Source organism: Nannospalax galili, unplaced genomic scaffold (assembly GCF_000622305.1).
Source record: "Nannospalax galili isolate Female #2095 unplaced genomic scaffold, S.galili_v1.0 scaffold933, whole genome shotgun sequence".
Taxonomy (NCBI): domain Eukaryota; kingdom Metazoa; phylum Chordata; class Mammalia; order Rodentia; family Spalacidae; genus Nannospalax; species Nannospalax galili.
Window position 1 is genome coordinate 1,709,789 of NW_008333281.1, and position 27,636 is coordinate 1,737,424.

Here is a 27,636-nt window from a genome sequence, read left to right on the forward strand (position 1 = left end):
TAATTTTTTTTAAGTACCTGTGATGGTTTGAACAATGTCCCCCATAGGTTCCAAGTATTTGGACATTTTGTCCCCAGTTGGTGGCACTATATTGCAGAGGTCTTACAAGTTGTGACTATCCTGGAGAAGGCATGTCACTGGGGGTGGGCTTAGAGAGTTCTTAAGCCTTGCCTGATCTTCATTTTCTCTCTTGCTTCCTGTGCCTGCTTAAAGATGTGAGAGTTTAGCTTCTGCTCCTCCTCCAGCCACCTCTGCCACCATGCCTCCCCGCCATGATGGACTCTTGCCCCTTTGGAACTTTAAGCACAAATAAACACTTCCTTCTATAAAAAAAAAAGAAAAAGAAAAAGAAAAGAAAATGCTACTTATTAAACCTGACTTAAAAGGGGGAAAAATTCATTGCAAGCTTTTCCTCTGGCTTTCATTTTGTGATTAGAAGACAAAATGTAGAAATGACCTTCAAGTCTAGGATTTCAGCCGTGACTGACTACAACACACAGGAAGGCTCCCTCAGGTCTTCTAGACCTAGCGGGCTTAGGGCATTCTATTCTTGATTTTAGTTCAGTGAGCTGAGTTATCACCTTTTATTTTCCTTCTAATGTAAAAGCATATTTTATTTCACTAGAGCTATATAACCTCTCTTGCCAATTTCTATTTATTTTTGTTTTTCACTTCAGTGCTGGATGGTGAACCCAGGGCCTCACACATGCTAAACACTCACTCTGCCACTTAACTTTTCCAGCCTTTCCCAAGCAGCTTTTACATGGAAGTAAAATTAATAATCAAGTGATACAGAGTTTCAGGAAAATGTTTATGCTTTGGGTTTTTGTTTCAGAGAGGGGCAAAGCAAAAATTGAGATAGAAATAATAATACGATACCCTACTGTACCCTACTTAATCCTAAACACTGGCAGATTTTCATTCATTCAAATATTTATATATGCCTTTTTTTTCCCCTTCAAAATCTTATTCTGACCCAAATATGAGTACTGCTTACATTCTCACTTGGCTGTTTCTATTCCATAGCAGGAAAGTTTGAGAAGTTTCATAGGTTGCAGGAGTGACCGCCTAATCACCTTCCCTTCCCTCCAGCCTCCCTCCATTCAAGGAGAGACATTTGAAGTGCTGGGCTTCACTCCCCAGACAGAAAACTTCTAAAAGGAATAGTGTCCTTGTTATTATTTCTCTTCCCTTTTTTTTTTTTTTCTTTTGTGTGTTTCAATTTAGCACTCTGAATAACCCTGCTGATCAGATGGATGTGATTGGAGTGGGTGGCATTGACTTTGAAGATAACATCGCCCGCTTTTCTTCCAGGGGAATGACTACCTGGGTATGCTTTTCTATTTTAGCTAATGTGACTCACGGAGCCCTTGGTCTAAGAGCCCTGACATGTATTTGTCAGTGCACAGGTGGAAAAAGAGCCAGGGCTACGGAAGTGTGCCCCCGTGAGGACAAGAGATCAGGCTGCTTTGGTGCTGGCCACCGTAGTTCAGCGGGTTGAGCTGCCGTGAAGATCATGGGTGGGTTCTGAGGGGTTTCCAGGTCCATTTCCTTTTAAGTGCTTCCAGCAGCTCTTGTGGGTGAGATGGGCTCACGCTCTCTTGTCCTAACTGGAAGGGAGATGGTAACTCAATGCAAGCTGAGATTTACTTTGGACCTTAAGAAGTGAAACTCCAGACTGGTGGTTTAGCTCAGTGGCAGGGTACTTGCCTGGCATGTACCAAGCCCTGGGTTCCATCCCTAGTACCGAAGAGAAAAATGTCAGCTCTGTTAACTCGGAAGCAATCACGTTTAGTTTGATAAAATGAATATGGTTGCATCTAGTTAGTATTTCAGCTGCTTGGGGTTTGATTATGTAGCCAACTCTTTTCCCCAAGACAAAGTTTGACTCAAAATTAGATGCTCCTGCTGAGCAGCACTCCGTCCTTTAATCTTGGAGAGGTGACTGGGGAGCTCTTACCCCTAGTGTTCTTCAGGGTCAGGTTATCTCTTGGTGCTCTAGGTTGACCATTTGCTGAGCTCTGAGGGCTGTCAAGAAAGACCCAGAAAGATTCACAACTTCCTGGAGACACTTGGGCGTTGTCCGCTCCTGCAGCACTTGGGGCCTAGCCTTCCACGCCAGCATCAACTCCACAGTGAGGGCTCACAGTATCCCTGCTCAGCTGCCAGGGCCCCATGCCTCTCTCACAGAATGCCATCTGCTCAAGCTGGTCCATTTTCCTGACACCATGGGTCCTATAGACCTACTCTGGCGTGCACCGTGGTGCGTGTCCTCTTTGCTCCCAACATGCCCTTTTTGCTGTCAGTAGCAGGCAGTGCCACCTGTCAGCACCAGTGTGCAGCTCCCGGTTGTACGCACCTTCACCCCACTGGCAACGCGATGCCATGTCCTTGACCTTTCTCAAGGGTTTGTTTTTCAGTGGCATCGAGAAATGTTTCTGAATCTTCTACGGAGCTGTGGCCAACAGTCTTCACCTGGTGCCCAGACGAATGCTTCTGTGCTGCTTTTACGACTGATTGCCAGGAAAGGGTTTTCATTTCAAATTAGCGTACCGGTTCTTAACAGAACATAAAAGATCCTGGCTAGGCGTGGTGGCATGTGCTTGTAATTTGAGCACTAAGGAGTCTGGTGGGGGGGGTCACAAAAAAGTTCAAGGCCAGCCTGGGCTACCTAGCAGGACCTTGTCTAGAGAGGCAAAGAGGAGGAGAGTAATGAAGGAAGGAAGAACACTTAGGTCTAGTATTCTCATTGAGGCCTGGTTTTTAGGAAGCTGCAGGGTGATGTACAGGAGTCCCATGTACAGTGTCCAGATCCTCCTCAGTGGTTCTTACTCTTGTTTGAAATGGCCAGTCATGGCCGTGTGCTTTTTCCACATAAAGAGCTATTTTTCAAGTTTTCAATTTCAATTTTCTAATTCTTCTAATGCACTTCTTATTTTTAGATTAACAGAAATAAAGCAGTTTCCTGTCTGTACCATTAGTGATAAGTCAGTGACTAATTCCTGGTCTCAGCAGCTATTAAAATGTTGGCACAATTATTTTTACTGCTCTTGGCTTTGCTGTTTTAGTGATTATTACAAAATACACGTGTTTATTTTCTATGTCAGCACTGAGGCTTGTCTTTGACTGGCAGTGTAACTCAAACCAGCCTCTTCTCAGATGACATTGTCCAATTGTGTTCTGGTTCTATTCACACATAACCCTCCATGGCTCTGGGTCACGTGTGTGATGAGGAACGAAGCTACCCTTGTTCATAGGAACTACCGGGAGGTTATGGTCGCGTGAAACCAGACATTGTCACCTACGGTGCCGGAGTGCGGGGTTCTGGTGTGAAAGGAGGCTGCCGGGCACTCTCAGGGACCAGTGTTGCTTCTCCAGTGGTCGCTGGGGCTGTCACCCTGCTAGTGAGGTGAGTACTGGCCCGCTGCCATGCCCTGGCCCTGTTCCTTCTTCCCTGACAAGAGGCAGGGGCCTTGGTTGGGTTGGGTGGTCTTTGTGCCGGCTGTAAGCTGGGCGAAGCTGGAAGGCCCTGGCGGTGCATGGTGGTTCCTCCATGGTTCTGTAGCTGACGTGTTTATGTGCTGAGCTGCGCTCTGGTCGCCCAACAAGGGTGTGTCAGGCTAGGGGCACAAAGTATGCCATCTTGCTCTCCCCTCCATTTCCTTGGTGATGCATGTTTTTTTCTTATTAAATAAATTTTCTGTGAAAGGTAATGCATGCAACAAGTTATCCTGGGGCACGGTGAATAGTTTCTGCTGTGAAGCAGTTAAGCAGTCATCTCCTCAGGTCTCGTCTCTGGCCGCATCTGTCCTCAGTGTTCTCTTAGCTAAGGCGATGTCAGGCCACTTAGGGCCGGGCAGACAGCCACTTCCTTGGTGATGGACATGTTTCTCTCTGCGTTCATTTCGTCCTCTAGACTCTCATGTGTAGTTGGAATGGGTTTAGTCCTGACCCTTCCTCGGGCAGACAATGAAATAAGAAGGTTCTGGAATGTGGTAGGACAGAACTGTAGTCAGACTACCGCTCTGCCTTCCCTCAGTTCTGTCTCTGAAGCACTGTATCAGCCCTGAAACAAGTCTTTCCTTGCTTGGTAGTTGAGGTCCTTGTTGAGCTGCTCTGCTGTCGTAATGAAAGCTCAGCATGTTGGACGTTTATATTCTGTGCTTATCTTAACGTTAACTGATTTTCTCATGCTAGAGAGCATCTCCTTAGTAACGCTTGGTCAACGTAGCCATCTTCCTCTGCCTTCCCAGACTTGGATTCGCTATGGAGACCAGGCTGGCCTTGAAGTCATAGAGATCTGCCTGCCTCTGCCTCCCTAGAGTGCTGGGTCCAAAGGCGAGCTGGAGAACCAGGTTCTTGAAAATGCTGACACTGCCCAGAAAGGAGCCTGAGGGAAGCACTGCCCCTTCTCCTTCTGCTGCATAAGGTGGAACGAGGAGGGGTAAGGCAGCTCCCGGCTGCCTGGCTCCTCGTACTTTCTTTTTTTCTGTCTTTTTGAAGCAGGGTCTCCCTATAGCCCCAGCTGTCCTGGAACTCACTATGTAGACCAGGCTGGCCTGGAACTCACAGAGATCTGCCTGCCTCTGCCTCCCAAGTGCTGGGACTACAGGCGTGCGCCACCACAGCCGGCTTCCTTCACGCTTTTGTATCCATCTGCCAAGCACAGGATCCTTTGAGGGCTCCTGTTTCTAGTGCTATGGATTCTAGAAACAGAAAACTCATTTGTTTTTGCCCACGGAATGGATGTTAGTGGAATCCCAGCTTCCACTTCTCGTCAGAGCCCGTCATCGGTCTGCTGCCAAATGCGTGGGGAGGCGGGAAGGCTGTGGTTGCCATTCCTGGGGGCAGCTCTCCACACAGGCAATTATAGCATCAAGGAAGCCTTTCTTCATCTCCTACTCCAGATAGAAAGGCCATTGTGGTGGTTTAGAAATCTTCGTGGCTTGACACTGGCCTGTGGCAGGTGCCGCACAATGAGAAAGTAGATCTGAGCGCTGGCCACAGCAGCTAGCAGTGCTTTCGTTCTGCCATTGAGCATCAGTCCCTCTGCCTCCTCCCTGTCAGATTGCCATTTAAGAAGCCTGCCTCAGCTGAGACCAACCTCCATCATGTATAAAATATTTAGGAGCCTAAGCAGGAGGCTAAATTTCCCCCTTTGACTGCTGACTCCTCTCAGTCCAGGCACCACAGCATGAGCCCCTCAGAGTCGTAACTGTCTGAGTTCTGACCAGACAGAGTTGTGCGTTCGTGTGTTGAGACGCAGTCTGTGATGGGATGTTCACGGCGGCCCCGGTCTGCACCTACCAGGCTCATGCCTCAGGCCTGCAAATCCCCACTCGAGTCAAGGGACGGCTCTGGAGGCAGTGGTCTCTCCTTGCTCTGTGCCTCATGCCCACCCTGCGTTGGGTCCCTTTCCAGCACTCTTCCTTGTTCCTTTCAATCTCAAGAGGTACCTTCCGTGGGGACCTTGAGTCTTTGATGTTCGGTCTTCTGCGACCTGCACAGCCATTTATTCAGCTTGTCAGAGACTGCACTGTTCATGGTTTGTATGACTAGGCACGAGCCTTCAAAGTCAGCTGAGACAGCTGTGTGGAAGGTCTCCAGGTGGTCAGGCCTGGCGCGAGCACCCAAGTGAGTACCTGGCGCTCTCACCTCATGCTCCATTAGACCCAGAGTCTTGCCAGGTGGGGAACAGACTGCAGGCCACATGTTGGCACTTCTGCAGATCGAGGGTGGTCAGGTTTCACTCTTATACTGAGAGAAAAGTGAGCAGAGACTTGATTTCCTCCCCAGCACAGTCCAGAACCGTGAGCTGGTAAACCCTGCCAGCATGAAGCAGGCCCTGATCGCATCGGCCCGGAGGCTTCCTGGTGTCAACATGTTCGAGCAAGGCCATGGCAAACTGGACCTGCTGAGGGCCTACCAGATCCTCAACAGCTACAAGCCACAGGCAAGGTTAGTGTGTGTGCTGGCCTCCCTGGCAGGCCTTCTCCCTGGGCCTCCGGTGCCCCTTGCCCACATTGCTATCTTGCTGCTGGCCGCATGGCACCGGATGCCCAGTTGTGCCACTAGGCCATTGCTGCACAACACGGGACGGGGACGGGACAGACTTGGCTTCTCTTGACTGACTGACGTGCTACCTTTCATGGATGTAGCAAGAAACAAGGATTTCCATTTCTGTAACCTCAACCTTAAGATAGTGTTAGGTTTACAGAAATTTTACAAAAATGGAGTTTCTCTGCACTGTCTGTATAGCTTCCCCTGCTGAGGGACGATGGCTTATCTGCCCTGCAGCTGTCGAAAGCCACCAGCACACTAGCTCTGTAGCTGAGGCCTCTGCAGCCACTCAGACTTCCTGGTGCTTCTGTCCCTTCTGGGTTCCAGCCCCTCATTGCGCTTTGTGGACTCGGTGTCCTCTGGCCCTGACAGTGTGTCTGTCTATTACTGCTCTTGCTTTGGCTCCTGGAGGAGGGAACCAGTCACTTGGTGCGGACTGGCCCCGCGAGGGCTTGTCTGCTGTTTATCCGTGATTGGTCTGTGTACTTTTTCACCACAACTTTTTTCTTTTACCTTTTATTTTGTTCGTTGGTTTGGTTTGTGCTTTTGAGAGCAGGTCTACCTGTAACCCCAACTTGCCTTGAACTGCTGTGATTAAAGGCGTGTGCCACCACACCTGTTTATCTTTTATTTTGAGATGATTTTAGATTTATGCCTCAGTTTCATGAATAGTGCCAAAAAAAATAGACATCCTTCTCCCAGCATTCCCTAATGTTGATATCTTAACCGCCCCCCAGCACGAGCTCCTCAGACTGTAATGACTGAGACGGCACAGCAGACCGGCCTGTAGCCCAGCCACTGGCCCTCGAAAGTCCTTGTTCTGGGTCAGTCTCTCAGGGAGCATTCTGGTCCTGCCACCTTTGTTGCCAACCTTCCTCTGTCTGTACAGCCCCTGCTCTGTCCGAGGGCCACACTGTCCTGCAGTCAAGCTCTGAGTTGTGTGTGCTATGCAGTAGGGGCTGGTTCTTCCTGCTTGTCTCCTCGTTTCTTCATGCGGCTCTTCGTAGTGACTTGCTTCATCCGTAAAAGAAGCTTGTTGGCATTTTTATTGGATTACATCAAGTTTGAACTAACTGAGGAGGAGTGTTAGAGGAGTGTTGCTTGTTTGTTTTTGTTTTTTAAAAAAGTATGTGACTGCTGGGTGTGGTGGCACACATCTTTAGTCCCAGCACTCGGGAGGCAGAGGCAGGCGGATCTCTGTGAGTTCAAGGCCAGCCTGGTCTACATAGTGAGTTCCAGGACAGCCGGGGCTAAAGGGAGACCCTGTCTCAAAAAGACAAAAAAAAAAAAAAAAAAAAAAAAAAAAACTGGGCATAGTGGCCTGGCCCATGCTGGTAATCCCAGTGCTGTGGAGGTGGAGTCAGCCAGGCTCCTGGAGTTTGCTGGCCATCCAATGTAGCCGAATCAGTAAGACCCAAGTCCCAGTGAGAGGTCTTCCTCTAAAACCAGGCAGATGGGCAGTCTGAGGAGCAATATCTGAGGTTGACCTCTGACCTCTATGTGGACATGCCTATACTTGCACGTGCACGTATGATTACACATACCTACAAAGATCCTGATTAGGTTTTATGCAGTAGTTCAGTTAGTCTACATAAACCTCTGTCGTAAAGAACTATCCAGAGTTCTGTTCTGTAGTTGGTGTTCCGGGTGGAGCCCTCCTGAGTGAGGCAAAGCCCGCTGCACACAGGTCTTGGCCTGTCCTGTCTCTACGTTCGCCTCCTACGCATTTGCCTGCCTCCTCACTTGCACGGAGATAACACCAGTGCTGTGCTGGGAAGAGTGTTAGCCCAGTTGTGTCTCTGAGGACGAGGGAGAGAAAGTGCAGGTTCCCTGTGGCAGCACTGCTGTTCCGGCCAACCAGGCCCCGGGACCTCTGTAGGCTCAGCATCCTGCCAGAATGTTTCATGGGTGTCAGCTAGGTACAGTGTGTCTGGTGATCGGAGCATTGCAGGGGTACAGAGGGATCCAGAGCTGTAGGCTTGGAAAGCAATGAGGGGCAGCGAGCCTGGAAAAACCCAGGCTTAAGCTTCCTGTTGCTTCCTCCCTCCCACACAGCCCAGGCCGGGTTTCATGAGACCGGCCTCTTGACCCAGCAGCAGACTGCCCCATACCTGGATGTGCTTCTGCCCAAGAAAGCCCCTGTGACTAGAGACCAAGGTTTCCTCCTCCGCCAGTTGAAGCAGCTCCCAAAGGTCCTGCAGAGGCCAGGGGTGTTTCCTGCACTGCACACTTTGTTGGTTCTGACAGTCTAGGCGGCTCAGCGGCTTAGCACAGAGCCTTTTACGGCCATACTCCGTGTGCCAGGCTGGGCAGCCCTGCAAGCCAAGCTGGATCTTCGGGTGCAGCTCGCTCCCTGCTTGCTGCCTCCTCCCCTTCCCTGTCCCGCTCTGATGTGGTTTACTCTAACAGTCTCTTCCATTCTCAGCTTGAGCCCCAGCTACATCGACCTGACCGAGTGTCCGTACATGTGGCCCTACTGCTCCCAGCCCATCTACTACGGAGGGATGCCCACAGTCGTCAATGTCACCATTCTCAATGGCATGGGGGTCACAGGAAGAATTGTGGATAAGGTGAGGCTTCCCTCTCTGTGGTCACTGAGATGTGGCCCCAACCTTTGTACCTCAGTTATCCCCCTGAAGAAGAGAGCGCCGCTCTCTCGCCGCTGAAGCTGCAGAGCCGTTGTGGGAGCAGCTTAGCATTCCCAGTCCTGGACAGAAAGGACCGGACCTGCGTCAAGGAGACTGAGGTCACTTTGTGGTGTTGGCTCCTGGAAACAAATGATGTTGGATTCTTTCATGTAGTTTGCTGTCTGTAATGGGGCCCAGCTACAATTATTTTATTCTTTAATGAACACGAATGGGCTTTGTGTTTAGAAGGTATCGTCCTTGTTTTAAATTTTACTTCTGTAATTTTCTGACTACTTACTCTGTGGCCATCACAGTGATTAGGGTTAGGGAAAAGCATGGAACATTCAGCTCTGGCCCTAGCATGCTAACAGCTACTGTTTCGAACATACTCTTTGCTAGACCTGAATGAGAATACATCCTTTTTCAGTTCATATGAAATGTACTGTGTACGTCAGTGGTTGTCCAGTGTGATGGTGGGGTGTCAGATTGAAATGTTTACTATTTGCCGTTGCTTGAATGGTTATGTGACTTTTGGCAGTGAGCCCTGTGCTGTCCATCTCTACACCTGGGGCTCTTTTCTTGTGAACTGTTTCTCAGCATGTGCTCCCTAGATTAGAACCCTGGATTGGGGTGTGGACCTTGCTGCAGTGTCAGCATGTAACCGCACCCTCCAGGAGCGTTATATCAGGTGGACAGACTGCTGCTGAGGCTGTTGAGGGAGAAGTCCCTACAAGCCTGCACTGAGCACTGCAGCTTTTCATTTTTATAATTTCCATACCATAAAATTCGCCTTTTTAAAATTGTGCATTGCAGTAGTTTGTAGTGTCCTCACACAGCAGTGTTCTGACAGCTCACGCCAACAGACTTGGTGCGTGTCGTGTGTCCTCTTACCGAAGACACTGTCGCGGCTCGTTAGGGAGTGTCAGCCCTTCACTCCTCTTTGTGGCTGAGAGGTACTGGTGTGTGGACACTGCACATTCTGTTCTTCATGTCTTACTCGTGGCTACTTGGCTTCTCTGGTGCCTTGTTAAACGCAGATCTTAGCAGTCTGTGGGAGTGAGTACTTCTGCGCACTCTACCGGTCACGGTCCCTCTGCACTAGTTCCCTTTTTGTTTCCTTGGCACGTCTGTCACTGGCATTGGGTAGCACCTTCTCTTACCCAGGTCTTCGTGTCTTAGAAAACTTAGCCATTGCTGTTTTGCAGAAAGTTCCCCTGGGCCATTGTTTTCTGTTTTTCGATGTGACTTATCTTTGCATCTGTAAAACTTTTATATTTTGATATAGTTAAATTTTCATCTTTTGCTGGGCATGGTGGCGCACGCCTTTAATCCCAGCACTCGGGAGGCAGAGGCAGGCAGAACTCTGTGAGTTCAAAGCCAGTCTGGTCTACATAGTGAGTTCCAGGACAGCTGGGGCTACAGGGAGACCCTGTCTCAAAAAGACCAAAAAAAAAAAAAAAACCCACATTTGTGGTGCTGTACCCTAGTGTTTTCTTTCCCAGAACGTTTTTCTGCTATGCTGAGTCACCTTGGGAGCTGTTGTTCTGTGGCTTGTGAGGGAAATGGTTTAGATGCTGAGAGTGGATGCATGTGACTTCCAGATGTTCTATGTGTCCCTCTGTGTTGCACGTTCTCCTCAGGCCAGCTGTGAAGACCCTAACCTGGATCGGGTTCCCTGCCGATTGGGGGGGGGGCAAGAGGCGCAGAGTCAACGCACAGACACGGGGAGTCGGGTAGAAGCAAGCACTAGGTGAGGTGCTGCAGGCTGGTTTAATGCAGGAGGGGGCAGACCTTGTATTTCCCATTTCTCCGCCCCTGGGTCCCTTTAGTCAGAGTGTCGTTTTCTGATCGGTCTGCGCCACACAGTCTGTCAGCAGTCACTGGGCTCATGAGCAGGGTACAGAGGCATAGGCTCCTTTTGGCAGCCTATTTGTGGACCAAGAAGTGAAGTGAATTCTCGCTGAATCCCAGGGCTCTGGGTCCGCGCCATCTTTGGGGGCCTCCTGCTGCACTGCACTCACCTCTGACCCTTGGCAGGGTGTGTGTGTGATGCGGCTCAGGCAGCTACCCACAGACAGCCCACCGCCTTCTCCAGGTGCTCTCACAAGCTGCAGGGCTGGGTTGGCCTGTTACTCCTCCCATCATTGTGACCCACACACAGAAAGCTGGTGTCTAAGCGCAGATCTGAGGTGTCATGTCAGCTCTCTAATCTCATACAAAGAACTTTTGACGACTGTCCCCCATATTTTTGTATAATGGGAAGTTTCTTAAAATTGGAGTCATCCAAAGTAGTGGTTTCTAGGCTCTCTAGTAGGCACCTTCCAGACGGCATGGGCTGCCAGCCTAAGGGTGTGCTTCGAAGATTCCGTTTTGCCCCATGTACTGAAATACTCCTCAGAAGCTAGTTTGGGTCTCGGGAACTGAGGCCTTCTTGGCTCCAGGAAAGTTTCTGTCCTGCACCTCACTTCCTTCGGCCTACCTTCCTCTGTCCTGCAGCCTGAGTGGCGGCCCTACCTGCCACAGAATGGAGACAGTGTTGAAGTGGCCTTCTCTTACTCCTCCGTGCTGTGGCCTTGGTCTGGCTACCTGGCCATCTCCATTTCTGTGACCAAGAAGGCAGCTTCCTGGGAAGGCATTGCCCAAGGCCACGTCATGGTCACAGTGGCTTCTCCAGAAGAGGTGGAGGTAAGCATGCACTTGCTTTTCTTGACCTTTACCAGCCCCTGCCAGGAGGGGAGGCGGGCAGGCTCCATGTTGATGGTCCCTAGGACCCCTGACATTTGACTGGGTTCGCCACAACATTCATGAACTGTGGCCCAGGGCCTCTAGGGCAGCTGAGTTTAAACCCTACCTCCTGCATGCTCTGCTGCTTGTAGCAGAGAGGACCTCCTGGGCCAAATCAGTGCTGCCATAGGCCTCCCAGGAGGTGTAGGCTCAGTGCCGGGTGGCCCTATGGCTTTTAGAAACAAATGCTGTGAATTTTAAGTCTTCAACTCTTGAAATTCAGTGGAACTAGTTGTGTCACATGAATGTATGTTGTTGCTCGTTCTTGTCTTTAAATTATGCAAGTTAAATTGGTAAATAGAAAGGATCTTTTAAAAAATTATGTGTATGAGTATTTTTGCCTCCATGAGTAAGCACACCCATGCATGCAGTGTCTGCATAGGTCAGAAGAGGCCTCGGATCCCCTGAACTGGAATCAGAGCTGTCTGTGAGCCGCCACGTGGGTGCTGGGACCTGAACCCTGGTCCTCTGCAGGAGCAGCCAGTGCTCTTAACTGCTGAGCCATCTGTCTCCAGTCCCGAAACGACCCTTTAAGCATAGTGTAGTGCTACATGCCTGTAGTCTTCCATCTGGAGGTTGAGGCAGGAGGATCCTGAATTTAAGACTTTTCCAGAATAGGCATGCGGATATGTTTCTGTTTGTTTTCTCTTTTAGTCAAAAAATGGTGCAGAACAGACTTCAACAGTAAAGCTCCCCATTAAAGTGAAGATAATTCCCACCCCTCCTCGGAGTAAAAGAGTCCTCTGGGATCAGTACCACAACCTCCGCTACCCACCTGGCTACTTTCCCAGGGACAACCTGCGGATGAAGAACGACCCACTGGACTGGTGAGACACTAGGGCTTAGTGTCTCTGCTCGGAGCCTAGTTACGCTTTAAACCACAAGTGTAATTAAATGACTGCAGTAAAAACCTCACTTGCCAGGTGTGGTAGTATATGCTTTTGTGGTTTTTTTTTTGTTTTTTTTTTGTTTTGTTTTTTTGAGACAGGGTCTCCCTGTAGCCCCAGCTGTCCTGGAACTCAGTCACTATGTAGACCAGGCTGGCCTTGAACTCACAGAGATCTGCCTGCCTCTGCCTCCCAAGTGCTGGGATTAAAGGCATGCACCACCACGCCCGGCAGTATATGCCTTTAATCCCAGCACTCGGGAGGCAGAGACTGACAGATCTCTGAGATTGAGGTCAGCCTGTCTACTTAGCAAGTTTCTAGGTCAGCTGGGGCTACAGAGACCCTGTCTCAACAACAGTAAAAATCCTTCGACGTCATCTTTGTTTTATTTCCCTGTCTTCTGCCATTGAGTCAACCACCAGATCCTGTCTCTGCCACCGGTAGGCTGTGTCCCCAGGCCTTCTTTCCACATGCGGCCTTCTCTCTGCTCCCGGCTGAGGCTTGGGTGGCATCTGTGTCCTCCCGACAGGCCTTGGTGCTGCTCATCTTCTTCCCTAAATCCCATCCCCACATAGCAGCAGAGTAGCCATTTGGAAGCACGAGCTCTGCTCTGGGCCTGCTTTTCTTCTGTCTTAGTAAAGTGAAGTCTGTGCTCCTGGGGGGCTGGGGCGAGGGGGGCAGGGTAGCGAGTACTTGACCAGGATACTTAGAGGATCAGACTTGCCTTTTAAAGTGAGGCTTTCCTGGAAGGCAGATGGCAGGTCCAGACCCAGAGGCAGGCGATTGGGAATGGGGAAGCCGTCGGCAGGCAAGGCCATGGGCCTGCAGAGGAGCCCCTGGGTTTTCTGCCAGGATGTAGGCAGTTTACCTAGCATGCATAGGAAAGTGGGCATATTCAGGAGGAAAAGGTGATCCAAGGTGATGTGGCAGCTTGTATTCACTGTGGTGGGCTCTGTGTGACCCTGTCGGCTTGATGTCTTGTGTCATTTTATCATCTGTGCGTATCATGTACGTGGTTCCCTCTTACCACCTACTCTAACGTGTCTAGTCCAGAGAGTGCAGCTCTGGGAAGGCCGAGGACTGGCTCCTGGGCATCTGGGGACAGCTCTGTGCTCCTGATGTAGCCCTGACTCTAGGCAGGCCTTGCGTGCAAGTGCAGACTGGTCATTTTAATGCCAGGTGCCGTTTTTCAGGAATGGCGATCACATCCACACGAACTTCAGGGAGATGTACCAGCACCTGCGGAGCATGGGCTACTTTGTGGAGGTCCTCGGCGCGCCCTTCACGTGTTTTGATGCCACTCAGTATGGTGAGCAGCTGGGCTGGGCTGGGCTGGCCAGATTGTCCAGGCCATAGCAGATATGTGTTACATGTTCAGAAATGAGCCACAGCTTCCACTGATGGGCCAGTAAAGGGCACCTGGCGTATCCCCAGGTGAGAGAGAGAGAGAGAGAGAGAGAGAGAGAGAGAGAGAGAGAAGAAGCTATGACGTGTGGGGAGGGAGGTCAGAGGACAACTTGCAGGCGTCAGTTCTTTCCTTCCATCATGTGGGTATATGGGTCCCAGGATTGAACTTAGGTCCTAAGGATTGGTGGCAAGTGCCTTTACTTGCTGAGCCATCCACTGGCCAGTCTTTCCGTTTTTAATTCAGAGAGCCCATCACTATACATCATTCTTCCTGAGTCAGTAAAAACCCTTACCTCGAGAACCGGTGAAAACCACAGACCACAGGTACCTGATCCCTGTGGGTTGCTGGGCCCTGATCCTGTGTGCTTTATCCTTCTGTGGTGGTGCAGGGTGGCACAAACCAGACTCTTAGGTAGGACACCAGTGAGAGTCCGTGTTCTGAAACTCCTTTCAGAAGACAGCTCTCCTATGGTAACCCTGTGTCCATCAGGCACTTTGCTGATGGTGGACAGTGAGGAAGAGTACTTCCCTGAGGAGATCACCAAGCTGAGGAGGGATGTGGACAATGGGCTCTCACTCGTCATCTTCAGTGACTGGTACAACACTTCTGTCATGAGAAAAGTGAAGTTTTATGATGAAAACACAAGGTATGGTTGGGAGTTGGTATTTGGGTAACTGTGACTTCGGGGGAGTTAGTGTCCACCCAGCAAGCGCCTACCTAGCAAAGTTTTATGGGACTGTCTGACTTGGTGGTGGTCTTTCTAGGGAGCAGAGTATAGGTAGAGAAAGCCCTGCCTGTGTAGAAGGAAGTTCTTTGTAGAGAAGTAGGCATTCCTTGACTCCGAATGCTGATTACAGGGCCATTTTCTTCCCTCATTGATCCTGGATACTTGTGCTTTGATTTCTGTTTAGTGCTTTTCCATCCTCCCGTATCTCTCATTCTAAACAGTTCAAATTTACATGCACCAAAGGAACTGGTACGAAAAAGACCTGGTTGGTACTGCTGAGCCCTGATTCCTAGAGCGTTAGAAATGTCGGCTGAGAGTCACGGAGCATGCCTTAATCCCCAACTAGGGAGGCAGGCAGGCAGGTCTCTGGGAGTTTGAGGCCAGCCTGATCTACATAGGAGTTGAAAGAAAAGGGGGGGTTATATAAGAATTGAGCTTCCCCTTTGGATTCTTCTGACTGGAGCTTGGATGCCGCTCTTTCTCACTCCCTTTGCTTCGTGGTTCTGACTGCGTCCAGACTGTCTGGGTTGCCAATGAAGGGCTGGTCTCCACTTCATAAAGTAAAGCTTTAGTGCATTCTGCACACTGGCTGGAGCTGTTACCTTTGCAGTTATTTCTCAGACCAAACAGCCTGTTTCAGTTGACACTTGTATAGATGGATGGGCTGGATTTTGACAGTAGGCCTCATGCTTTGTCACGGGAGGAGGCCGTGTATGAGGAGGTACGTGGGGTGTCTCCATAGCGCCTTCTCTGCCCGCTGCCACTTTTACAGGCAGTGGTGGATGCCGGACACCGGAGGAGCCAACATCCCAGCTCTGAATGAGCTGCTGTCTGTGTGGAACATGGGGTTCAGTGACGGCCTGTATGAAGGGGAGTTTGCACTGGCAAACCATGACAGTAAGGCTTTGTGTCTGTGTGCAAGAGGCATGAACCACAGTGGTGTGAGGGCGTGGGCTGTGTGCTTTTGAAATCTAGATTTGAGAAAGGGTTCCTGAATGAGCCAAAATATGGAAAGATCTAGTCTGTTTCCAGAAGGCACATTGGGCTGGGAGTACAGCTTAGTAGTCACTTGTACAAGGATTTGGGTTCAGTGCTCAACACCACAAAAACAGGCTGGGCATGTAGCTCACATGGTAGAGTGCCTACCTAGTGTGCACAAAGCCCTGGGTTCCACCCCAGCACCATATAACTGGGCACGGGACTCATAACCTGCAATCCCAGTGCTCAGAAGCCAGGGACTGGGAGAGTTCAAGGCCAGCTTGGGGTAGGTAACAAGAGCCTTTCTTCCAAAACAAACAAAAATTATTTCTTTTTTAAAAAGTAAAAATCTAGCCAGGCGTGGAGGCAGTGGCAGGCAGATCTCTGTGAGTTCAGGGCCAGCCTAGTCTACATAGTGAGATCCAGGACAGCTGGGGCTACAGAGAGACCCTGCCTCAAAAAGACCAAAAAAAAAACAACTTTATTTTCAAAATCCACCCTTCAGCAGTCATTGGGTTTATTTTTGTACTGCCCCATTTAAAATCATTTGTTAACTAGTGTTTTTTACTTAAGGTTTGAATTATTTCTAATTTAAGTGTGATAGCACTTGAAAAGAATCTTAAAAGATAAATATAAATGAAATAGACCCTGTCTGGAGAATGCATGTTTGGTCAGGGAGCTGACATCTCGATCCTGTAACACTGGACACTGTTTTCTAGTGTATTATGCATCCGGATGCAGCATTGCCAAGTTTCCAGAAGATGGCATAGTGATAACACAGACCTTTAAGGACCAAGGTAAAAGACACCGTCACAAGCCCATGTGAGTGCTGGGAACCTGTGGTGGGCCTTCTGGAAGAGCAGCAAGTGCTCTTAACCACTGAACCATTTCTCCAGCTTCACCCTCTTCAAAATTTTTAATTTATTTTTATTTTTTTATTTTATTTTTTTTGGTCACATGAAAATTTATTACTACTGTGTTTCCATCATCAACATTTAGGATCTTGGTAAAAATATGGAACACTTCTCGAATTTGCACAGGGGCCATGCTAATCTCTGTATCGTTCCAATTTTAGTAGATGTGCTGCCAAAGCAAGCTAATTCAGAGATTTAAAAAAAAATTTTTTTAATTTTTATTTTATGTTTGTGTGTATTGCCTGCATGTAGGTAAGTGCACCCGTGTCGTGCAATGCCTGTGGAGGTCAGAAGAGGCTGTCGGATCCCCTGGGACTGGAGTTACGGACAGTTGTTAGCTGTTATATGGGTGCTTGGATTCAAATCCGGGTCTTCTGCAAGAACAACCAGTGTTCTTAACCGCTGAGCCATCTCTCCAGCCCGATTCAGTGATTTTTACATTAGAATCTCACCCGCTGGTCTGGTCCTTCCCTTCCCTCTGGTTCCTGGTACAACTCATTGCGGCATTGCTTGTATGGTACTTGCTGTGGTGTGGCTTCAGGTCGGGGTGGGAGCCCAGAATGAGAGTCAGACTCTGGTGGTAATGTGAATGGATATGCATAGACTGCAAAAGAAATGGGATTTCTTTGGGACAAGCCTCCGGTATTCTTTGTTCCAGTCTAAGGCTCGTTCCGTTTCTGTCACTGTCAGGTTACTTACAGAGGGGCTTTGATGGTATCTTAGCATTCTTAGCTGTAAGGAGGTGCAGAGACCAAAGCATCATAGAGTAGCCTCTCTGCTTCTCTTCTGGGTAGATTGCTGTTCAGTTTTGCTTCACCTACAGGCAGACATCCCTCAGCAGGCCTGGGCCAGTCTCAGTGCACAGAGCCTGCCTCGTGAGTGGGGAGGAGCAGGGACAAGCGGGGTCACCTTTTTGTAAGTTAGGTGCCAGGCAGTAGGGCCTGAGAGGACCACGGGGTGTTCTTCCTGTGGTCGTCACTGCAGAGCTAGGATTTAGAGCCACAGGACTCCTCTCACCTCTGCTGAGTGCCAGGAAACAGACCTGCCTCGTGTGATAACTTGTAGACCACGTGGAGCCATTTCTTCGTACAAGCGAGCCCTGCGCACCTCTGTCAAGGCTTCTCTTTCTGTACCTGAGAGAGTTTTATTAGTTGCAAGTGTGAAACTGTAGAATTTCTCAGTTTACCTGTTTGTGGCTACAGTAGAACTTGGAACATGTGATAATTATGTCTTCTTGGCCCCTTGGCCCAGCTCAGCACAGGCTTATGATTCCGAGAGCTGCTTGGCCTCCTGGCTAACTTGCCACCCTCTGCAGCTTGTTGTTCTGCCAAGGATCCAGCGAGAGCAGATTTATAGTGCAGGCTTCATTGTGTGTTTGCTGCAGTCTAAGAAATCAGCTGCCTTGACTTTAAACTGAATAGTCTTTGGTTATAAAATAGGACTTTGACAGTGCAGGTTATGCCGAGTCAGAAAAGACCTTAGCACCAGAACTCTACAAATTAAAGTTGCTGGGCAATGTGGTGCAGGCCTATCATCCTTCCTGCTAGTGAGGCTCAGGCAGGGGATCACACACTCAAGGCCTGCCTGGGCAACTTTGAACACAGGGCAGGAGTGTGTGAGTAACTAGAGGTGTTTTAGGTTGATTGACATGTGCACTGCAGTGCTGGATTCTGATGATGCCTGTCTTTGAGTGCTAAGGACAGCTTTGCTTTAGGGGTAGACACTCAGCATGGGACCGTGCTACTGATGGTTGCTGCCCATGATACTGGTACATTGCTTTACTTTTTGACTCATTAAACAATGAGTTATGTCATCTGTTTGGTTGAGAAAGACGGCTCTGGGTCTGGAGAGATGGCTCAGCAGTTAAGAGCATTGACTGATCATGCAGAGGACCCAGGTTCGATTCCCAGCACCCACATGGTGGCTGTGAACCGTCCTTAACTCCAGTTCTAGGGGAATCGAAGCCATCTTCTGACCTCCAGCATTGCTTGACACGGATGCACTCATATACATGCAGGCAATATACTCATACACATAAAATAAAAATCATAAATAAAATATTTTTATAAAGAAAAGAAAGACGGCTCTGCTGTTAGAATGTGTTTTGTGAAGTTTTAAATACAAAGTAGAAGTATGTGGGCATACTTTTTTTTTTTTTTTGTCTTTTTGAGACAGGGTCTCCCTGTAGCCCCAGCTGTCCTGGAACTCACTATGTAGCACCAGGCTGGCCACAAAGATCCACCTGCCTCTGCCTCCCAAGAGCTGGGATTAAAGGCGTGCACCACCACACCAGGCTGCTGGGCACACATTTTAAAAATTAGTTACATTCAGGGGCTAGAGAGATGGCTCAGCACTTAAGAGCACTGGTTGCTCTTGCAGAGGACCTGGGTTCAATTCCCTGCACCCACATGGTGGCTAACAACCATCTGTAACTCCAGTTCCAGGGGATCCAGTGGCCATTTTTGACCTCTCTAGGCATTGCATGACACAGGTGCACTTACACACATGCAGGCAGTACACTCATACACATAAGATAAAAAAATGATAAATAAAAAAATTTCCCAATCCTGGGAATTTTGAAAAGAAAATTAGTTGCATTTACCTTTTAATGATGGAACTCAGAAGGGGTCTGGTGGTCAGTGCATGTGACTAGATTTGTGGACAATGGTTCTATGAGAGCTATAGCTGAAATTTGATAAAACTAAAACTCAACAATATTTAAAACACTACTTTAAGTTGGCAGCTGAAAATAAATAATTCCTTAATAAGAATTTTCCATCTTGTTTTCATTGTTTATCTAGGACTGGAGGTTTTAAAGCAAGAGACAGCAATAGTTGAGAATGTCCCTGTTTTGGGGCTTTATCAGATTCCAGTTGAGGGCGGAGGCCGAATTGTGCTCTATGGAGACTCCAATTGCTTGGATGACAGTCACCGGCAGAAGGGTAAGAGCACGGCACATGGGGCTGGTGCTGCAGCTTGGTGGTGGTGCCTGCCTAGGACACAGGAGGCTCTGGGTTCAGTACGCAGCATGGCCACAAAGAGGACGCATAGGCCTAGGGCCGAGGCACTGTGCTGCTCCTTTGTGCCTGTAGAGGCACCAGCCAGAAGCTGGTGAGTAAACAGGTGCTTGCTGCAGGAGTCAGGGACACTGGGACGGCATATTTTCATAGGTACCTAAAGGTTGACCCTCAGGATACACACACCAGAATTGCCTCTACGGGCCTCTCTAGCCCACCTCTGCTTCCCATCCCATGGCCGTGGGCCAGCCTCACCTGTTTAGTGGCGAGCCCTTGACTCGGTTGACCCAGGTCCTGCCCTTGTCGGGCTTCCTTCTGGGCTGAGAGGCCTCACTTGGGAGCCTGCTCCTGGCTGGCTCACAGTTTAGCCACACTTGGAGGCCCTGCTGGTTGCTCACTTCTGGGAATTGAAAGTTTGGGATGCTGGGAGGGAGCCTTTTTCATCAAGGAGCCTGTTCTCCGCACTAGGGGTGCAGGAGGCAAAGCCAGCAAGACAGAGGGGTCAGAAACTCTCTGGGCCTCCTCTTCAGCCTGCTTTGGCACGTCCTGCAGTGTGCTTGGGTCCAGCTGTTTCTTCTCCATATTTTATGAAGGAGGAAACAAAGTGAAGTCTTACTTGTTTTTACCTGGAAGGACGGCAGTGAAATCAGGACTGCAGTCTTGTCTCTGGCTCCGTGAGTCCACTGCAGGGTTCTCAGACCTAGTGACTCCCAGACCTGCAGGCAGGAGGCGTGTGCCAGGGTGCATTATACCTTTTCTGAATTCTAAGTTGAGATTGACTGAATCTCAGTCACTTATGTAAATTCTTAGAATAGGATTGGTCTTTATAAAAAACCAAGTGAGGTTAAAAATCACAGCAGATAGGAGATTAATGTTTTATTTCCAGAGATATTCTCTTAGGATCTGAGCTCTCCTGTTAAGAAACTTTATTAAAATTTTAAGTGCCTGCGAGGACAGTCTGTGCCTGTGCATCTCAGGCGGCAGCTTTTGGGTCCTCGGGGCTCTGGCACTTGGCCAGAAGTGCATGCTCTTTCAAGACCAGACTACTTACAGCCTTTCCCACTCATGAAGCTGCTGTGGTGCAAGTGGATGTTCGTGGGATTTGGACGGGGTAAACACAGGTGTGGAGTGCACAGGAGCATCGGCAACCTTTTAAGAAGGAGCCTCTTTGCTGCTGGGTGGGAGGTGCTCCTAGTCTCAGACCTAGACTCTGGGAGGGTCCCTGAGAATTGAACACATTGGTAGGGCCTCTGACTCAAAGGCCAGCTCAAATTAATAGACCTCCCTGCATACCTTGAACTCGCCTTCTCATGGTAAGTGTCCTCGTAGTGCACATCTACTTCCTGCCCCCAGGAGCACTTGGAGAAGGTCGTGTCCCTGTCCTGCCCCTGCCGTGGAGCTCCCAGTCCAGCCCATTTGCTCTCAGTGGTGCCTACTCGGGGTGAATGAACTTGTTTGTTTTTTGTTTTTTTTTTCTTTGTCTTTTTGAGACAGGGTCTCCCTGTAGTTCCAGCTGTCCTGGAACTCACTATGTAGACCAGGCTGGCCTTGAACTCACAGAGATCTGTCTGCCTCTGCCTCCATAGTGCTGGGGCTAAAAGCGTGCACTACCATGCCTGGCTTGAGATTCATTTTTAAAGGCCAACCCTAAAGGCCTGCCTGTCACTCTGCAGACTGCTTTTGGCTTCTCGATGCTCTCCTTCAGTACACATCATATGGTGTGACCCCACCCAGCCTCAGCCATTCTGGGAACCGCCAGCGCCCACCCAATGGAGCTGGCTCAGCCCCTCCGGAGAGGATGGAAGGTGAGTGTCCCCACGCGCCGCAGTGGGCCAGCCTGCTTGGTGCCACTTCTGTCGTGGCACTGCCCACAGGGAGGTGGTGCACCTGCCCTTGAACCTGTCCCTCCGTGGGTGCCATGAGCCGGTTTTCTCTCTTTCTTTCCCCCTCCTTTTATTTATAAAAAACACACTTCTTCTGACACACACACACACACACACATGCTGATGCATTCCAAAGAATCTGTTAACAGCAACAACAAAACGGGAGAAAGCCGTGGGGCCTTAGCTCACACCAGTGTGTATAGCCCATACTCAGACCACTGGGAACACTGGCTTGGATAAGGTGTCTCACCTTAAAGGCACGACACAGGTCTTCGTGGGGGGAGGGCATAAAAACCCTGAAGGCGGAAAGCGACACCTGCAATCTGTGGCATCATCAGCTGTCCTGTTTCAAAGACCATCTCAGGATAATGTGTATTGGTGGAGGTAGACGGCCCCAGCCAGGGTCATGCAGCATGTCTCCTTGTGGGGCACAGCACACCCAAGATTTGTCTCTTGGGGAGTGCTCCCCTGAATGTCATTGGCCTCGTAAAGATTGCCTTGGTCTGCTTTCAATGCCAGGTCCCAGTCCACATTAAAAAGATGGGCAGCCTGCTCCACAGTGGACAGGCTGTTCCTCCTGGAAGCCCCCAGGTGGACAGTCCGTCCTGTCCCCCATTAGCCACCTCCTCCACAGCCAAACCTTCCTCTTCAGAACGTGGACCCTCACCATGAGTAGGAATATCACCAGGGATGTCCCACTGGCTCCTTGCTGGGTGCCTCCTGCATGCCCCGCTTACCTATACCACAGCTGCCTGAAGGGCCCGTGCCTGGCTGCCTACAGCCTGGTACTTGGGCCACAGTCAGTCCATGTGACCTTCCCTTTTAAAATATTTGTTTCTTGTTTTTATTTTATATGTGTGAGTGTTTTGCCTACATTTAAGTGCATCTGCATGCAGTACCTGCAGAGGCTAGGAGAGGGTCTCAGATCCTCTTGGAACTGAGGTTACAGTTCATTGGCCTGTGGGTGCTGGAATTGAATCCGAGTCCTCTCTGAGAACTGCTGAGCCATCTCTCTAGCCCTTGGGTTGTTTTTCTTAATAGATGCTGATAGCTGATCAGGGGACCCATCCTCCTGATCCCAGGATAGGCAGGCACTGTGGATCCTGTGTATGGGTACTGTCCTAGGGTCTAGCTAGCATCTTTGAGTTCTCTCTGGGTACCAGACACCAGGCTTGGTGCTTTATGGGGATTAGTTAACTAATGCTTCCCAGTAATCTTGTGAAAAGAGCTAATATTTGGTATACAGATGAAGGAATGGGAGGGAGAGGAGTAGCTGCCCCAGGGAGTCACTTGGCTGTGTGAGATGGGCCCTAATCTCCCTTCACTCCACAGCCTGTGGGGGTTGGCGCTCATGTGCCCATGGAACTGAATGTTCTCTTCCTTGCAGTACTGTCCACAGATAATGTGAACCACAGATGTTGTTTAGAATTTTATAGTAGCAGCCAGGCGTACTGTTGGATGCCTCTGATTGCAGCACTTGGAGGCTAAGACAGGAGAATATCAAGTTTGAGGCCAGACTGGGCTGTGTATAGTGAACCCCATCTCAAAAAATAAAAAAGCCAGAACTGAAAAGAAAAATTCCAGCAGGGATTGGGAAGGCGGCTCAGTTGGTAAAGTGTTTACAGCCCAAGCATGAGTAAGTTCGGATCCTTAGCGTCCAGGTAAAAGCTAGGTGCAGCAGTGCACACCTGTCACCCAGCACTGGGTGGCAGTCTCTGGCTTCCACATACACACATGCACACAAGTGACCATGCACACCCAGGGTGCAGCAGTGCACACCTGTCACCCAGCACTGGGTGGGCCGAGGCAGGAGGATCCCTGGGGCTCGCTGGCCAGCCAGCCTAGCTGAACTGGTGAGCTCCAGGCTTACTGAGACCCTGTTTCAAAACACAAGGTAGCAAGGCAGAGAGCATGGACGACACTTGGCCTCAGTCTCTGGCTTCCACATACACACATGCACACAAGTGACCATGCACACCCACCCACCACACACACTCAATAAGAAAGGTGAAATTCATCTCATAACTAACTTGGACCTAATGCACTAAAATGTCAAAGGCATGTCACATCGTCTCATTGCCCAGTAGCCACATGTAGCTGGCAGCTGCAGTTTTGATTGGCACAGAAAAACCTAGAAGAGCAGTTTGTTTGTTTTCTTGGCCAGAGAATTAAATTTTTCAGAAGAGATATTTTCAGAGGCCTTGTCCTCGGGGGTCTTGAGTGTGATCGATGACCAGCGAAGGCTCCACAGACTGGGGCCCCTGTTGTCCTTATACACATGAGAGACAGATTGATGGACACTGGGCTGTTGGCAGGAAGGCACACGTCACTCAGAGCTGTCTTTTCTGTTGTCTAATAATGACGATTGTTCTGTCTTCTCTGCTGCTAACCACAGGAAACCACCTTCATCGCTACTCCAAAGTTCTCGAAGCCCACTTGGGAGACCCGAAACCTCGGCCTCTTCCAGCCTGTCCACATTTGTCTTGGGCCAAACCTCAGCCTTTGAATGAGACAGCACCCAGGTCGGTGTCTGCCTGTGCTTTTCCCTTCCTTCCCCAAGGCCTGTGACTCATTCTTTGTTTTATGAGAATGGAGTTTTGCTGACGTGATTATTGAATAATCAAATCTTGTAGCTTGCTTTTGAGGGTTATGGAAATGAGCAGACCCCCATATTGACTTTTGGTGGTACCCTGCAGTAGAGTGCTTCGGCACGTTGCTTTGGCCAGTTCTTGTTTGGAAAGGTGTCATCCAGCTGAATGCTGTCCCTTGAGAAGCTCCAGCTTCCGTGTGGGGCTGAGGGTTGTCATCTGCAGCTGTGCGGCCTGTCCACGGTGTTGGATTCGGAATACCTGCAGAACACCGATGGGCCTCTCCTGACACACCCAGGGTAGAGCTGCTCCGTGTGGGTGTGGCTTCTGCAGCAGCGGCCCAGTCGGCAGAGTGCACCGGGTGCTGGCACTCCAGTACCGTGATGTCATTGGCGGAGCAGTGCGACCTGTGCAGGCCGCAGCCTCATCATTCAGGCGGTGCGCGTGTGTGTGGGCCCCTGCGAGGTTCCTGTGTCTCTAACCCGGACTCTCTGTGTGCATCGTTTCCCTCAGTTGCCCCCACTGGGCTGCCTGCTGTCTTCACCTTCCCCTTTCTGTCTGGTGTCTTGCCTGAGCAGGACGACACAGGAAGCGGGGTCTGCTGTCCTGCAGATGCTGGCAGAGCTGTCGCGGGCAGGAAGGTGGCCCTCTCCTGGCTCCTCCCAGCCGCCGTCATCTAGACCAGTGTCTTTCCCGCCTTCTCTCCTCCCGTCAAGGCTGCCCCTGTACATGGATCAGTGGTGGACAAGTGGTGTGGCCAGAGGCAGGGCCACCGCCATGCTGTGAGGGGGAGGCTACCCGTGGCAAGGTGTTCAAGCCGTCTGTCTTCAGTGTACTGGCCAAGGACCCTGTCTTAAGATGTCCTCACAGAAACAAGAAAGTTGGGACTGGGGAGGTGGCCTAGCAAAGCACTTGCGCCAAGTCCACTCCCCTGGCACCCATTTCAGAAAAGAAAAACTGGGTGCAGCAACACACTTGTGAGCCCAGCATTGGGGAGGTGGAGAGACCTGTGTCCAAAATACACGGCAGAGATTGAGGGCACCTGAGGTTGACCTCTGGCCTCCACATGCTTGTGCACACGCACACGCAGGCTCACCTAGAGCTTAGGCTCACACTTGTCTCCAGCAGCAGTTTTCTGCACGTATGTGTACACACACACAGTCCCACACAGAGCTTAGGTTCACACTTATCTTCAACAGCATTTTTCTACACACACACGTGCACACACACAGCTTAGGCTCACGCTTGTCCCCAGCAGTTCCCTTCCTGGCCCTCTCCTTGCTGAGTGTTCTCCACTCAAACTTCTGTTTCCATTTTTGGATCCTTATTTACTTAGAACCTTCTGTCATCTTAGCATTCAAACCAGACTTCATGTTCTGGACATGGTCAGCAGTTCATGCTCAAAGGGCAGTCCTTGTTAGCCAAAGTGCCAGAAACCCAATTATTCTCCCCAGTGTTGCTGAAGACTCTGAGAGACATGACAGCATCCTTTGGTATCTGACTGTCCGCATCAGATAATCCTCCTAACTCTGGGGACATCCGGGGTGCTGATTATGTCCAGCCCCTGGAATTGGATTTTGACTTGGTCTCTAATCCGTCACTGTCCTTAATACGATGCTACACTGCACTCTTATATCACATCTCACGTCTTGTGGAAAATTACTCAGTTCTCAGAGACCTAGTTCGAGGCATATTCTGAATCTCTAGAAGGTTCCATACTCGTGTTAGATAGCTGCAGGTGGCCATGGACCATTCCAAGGGTAAGGTCCATCTCTGTGAGGTGAGGCATTTTCCTAGCTCGTGGCTGGACAGGGGTCCGTGCTGGGGGTACATCGACTCTGAGAGGGGCCCCTGTTGGAAGCTCCACCCTCTTCCGTGTGTGGCGCCTGTGCTTTCAATCCTGATGATGCACTAGTACAATCACAGTAACAACTTCAGGACACGCGGTACTGTCACACGCGGTACTGTCAGCTGTGCGCCCAGCTCAGCTGGAAAGCCTTCTCACATGAGTTTACGCTGAGCAGCAGCCTTAAGCTGTGCAGAGTGGGTCAAGGTGTGGTCCTGGCAGAGTTTGCCAGGCCGTTGCTCGGCCAGGAGCCATGACAGCCTCTCTCCCCCGGGGGAAGCCTCGTTCATCTCTAGCTTCATGCTGACCTGCGGCCTGGTTGCTGCTAATGGGACTGGATGCCTGTGGGTTCATTCAGCTCAAACAAAAGACTCCTGCTGACAGTTTCTGGGTGAATTGACAGCAGGAGGAAGCAGCTCATCACCTGCAAGTACCTCCCCTCCTTCAGCCAGAGCGGTGTTACCTGTTGGTGTCCATGGCTCTACCCAAGTGCCCTGAGCTTGCCACTCCGGGGCCATTCGCAGTGTGCCAGTCACTGTTTTCTTCATTTCTCCTTCTATTGGCCTTCCAAATTCTCAGATGTGCAGAGGAGTCAAAGATGAGTAAGCCTGTTCCCACCCAGCACCCGTCTTCACAGAGCTCACACCCACCCCACAGTCAGGCAGGTACTAGGCGCGCATGGCTCTCCAGTGCCTGGTTACTCGTGGCCTGGTTACTGGTGGTCTGTTACGTTCTCACTCTGGGTGGTGGTATCTTTGAGGAGACAGGCTGGTCCCCTGGCTGCATTTTGCATTCATCAGAAAGCAAACCCAGGTTGCTTAGAGCCTCGGGGAAAGACCTCCATGACTTCTCCTCAGGCTTCAGCTCCTCCCAGAGGTCCAGCCTGGACTGTGTCCTCTGGCTTGCTTTGCAGTATTCCCAGTGATAAGCAGAAATGGCTTGGGCAGGTAGTGTACGCATCCTTAGGACAGGGCTTCCCTGGCTCCTGCAGTCTCGGAGCATGGGCTCGATTCAGACACCTCGGGAGACCTGGAGTCCACAGCTTGTTCATGTTGCTCAGGTGGCAGTCTGTGGTCAGTGCAGAGGCCCTCATGGTGCCCTGTACATTGCTTGTGGTTTCTTGTGTGTTGGTTAAACATCCTTGGTAGGGACAGATACTTAACTTCATTTTGTTTTAATCTGTTTCCTGGAAGCAATCTTTGGAAACATCAGAAGCTGCTCTCCATTGACCTGGACAAAGTGGTCCTACCCAACTTTCGATCGAATCGCCCTCAAGTGAGACCCTTGTCCCCTGGCGAAAGTGGTGCCTGGGACATTCCTGGAGGTGAGTTCTGCTGTGCACTTCTAGGTGGTCTCCCTCCCTCCTGAGGAGGAGGACCAGGCCTTCCCTGGCCTTCCTGATGGCCACCTTTGTGATGCTAACCAGTAAGGCCATGAGCAGGTCTAGAGGATGGTGTCATTTCTCCTAGAAAATTCTATAAACATATTTTAAATTTCAATTTCTTTTGTGTTGGCCACATGGTAACTTAGAATTTTCCAGAGTAACTTGCATGCTGTTGGCGAACGGTGTGCCCAGGACAGCTCCCCTCCGTGGGGCTTCTCTGCTGTGTTGGCCCCGGAGCCTTCTGGCCTTCTGCCCAAGCCTGCACCTGATTGAGCCGCACACACTTGTGCTCCGTTCTGTCTTCTGTGCAAATGGAACTTCTTTCTCAGGCTCTTTAGCTGGAGAACGGATCCAGATCACTCCTGCCGAATGTTAGTGGCCCTTTTGCTCTGGAAAATCCTGTGGCCTCGAGTGTTTATAGCTCCAAAGTGGGGTTTTCTGTGGGTTTCAGGAATTGGCCAGAAACTTGACGGCCTGTGAAAAAGTGCCCCAGCCCTGGTCGGCCAACCGTGGGAACTTCATTTTGTGAAACC

General features: G+C 50.1%; 1 protein-coding gene and 1 pseudogene across 4 annotated transcripts in view; one reads left to right on the plus strand and one right to left on the minus strand.

Annotated features, from left to right (window-relative positions):
• Mbtps1 (membrane bound transcription factor peptidase, site 1) overlaps positions 1 to 27,636 on the plus strand; it is a 57,156-nt gene that overhangs the window by 28,144 nt on the left and 1,376 nt on the right. For 2 of the 4 annotated variants that reach the window (XM_029561033.1, XM_029561032.1), the window contains 14 exons: positions 1,228 to 1,330; positions 3,258 to 3,409; positions 5,797 to 5,958; positions 8,486 to 8,630; positions 11,148 to 11,372; positions 12,126 to 12,298; positions 13,552 to 13,667; positions 14,256 to 14,412; positions 15,266 to 15,390; positions 16,191 to 16,268; positions 19,187 to 19,327; positions 21,076 to 21,207; positions 23,681 to 23,807; positions 26,913 to 27,043. In XM_029561033.1, coding sequence (XP_029416893.1) covers positions 1,228 to 1,330; positions 3,258 to 3,409; positions 5,797 to 5,958; positions 8,486 to 8,630; positions 11,148 to 11,372; positions 12,126 to 12,298; positions 13,552 to 13,667; positions 14,256 to 14,412; positions 15,266 to 15,390; positions 16,191 to 16,268; positions 19,187 to 19,327; positions 21,076 to 21,207; positions 23,681 to 23,807; positions 26,913 to 27,043 — 1,967 coding nt within the window. Of the gene's footprint in view, positions 1 to 1,227; positions 1,331 to 3,257; positions 3,410 to 5,796; positions 5,959 to 8,485; positions 8,631 to 11,147; positions 11,373 to 12,125; positions 12,299 to 13,551; positions 13,668 to 14,255; positions 14,413 to 15,265; positions 15,391 to 16,190; positions 16,269 to 19,186; positions 19,328 to 21,075; positions 21,208 to 23,680; positions 23,808 to 26,298; positions 26,385 to 26,912; positions 27,044 to 27,636 lie in introns of all 4 variants that reach the window. The other 2 variants (XM_029561035.1, XM_029561034.1) reach the window with 2 other exon arrangements.
• On the minus strand, positions 16,480 to 16,566 carry LOC115069426 (annotated as a pseudogene).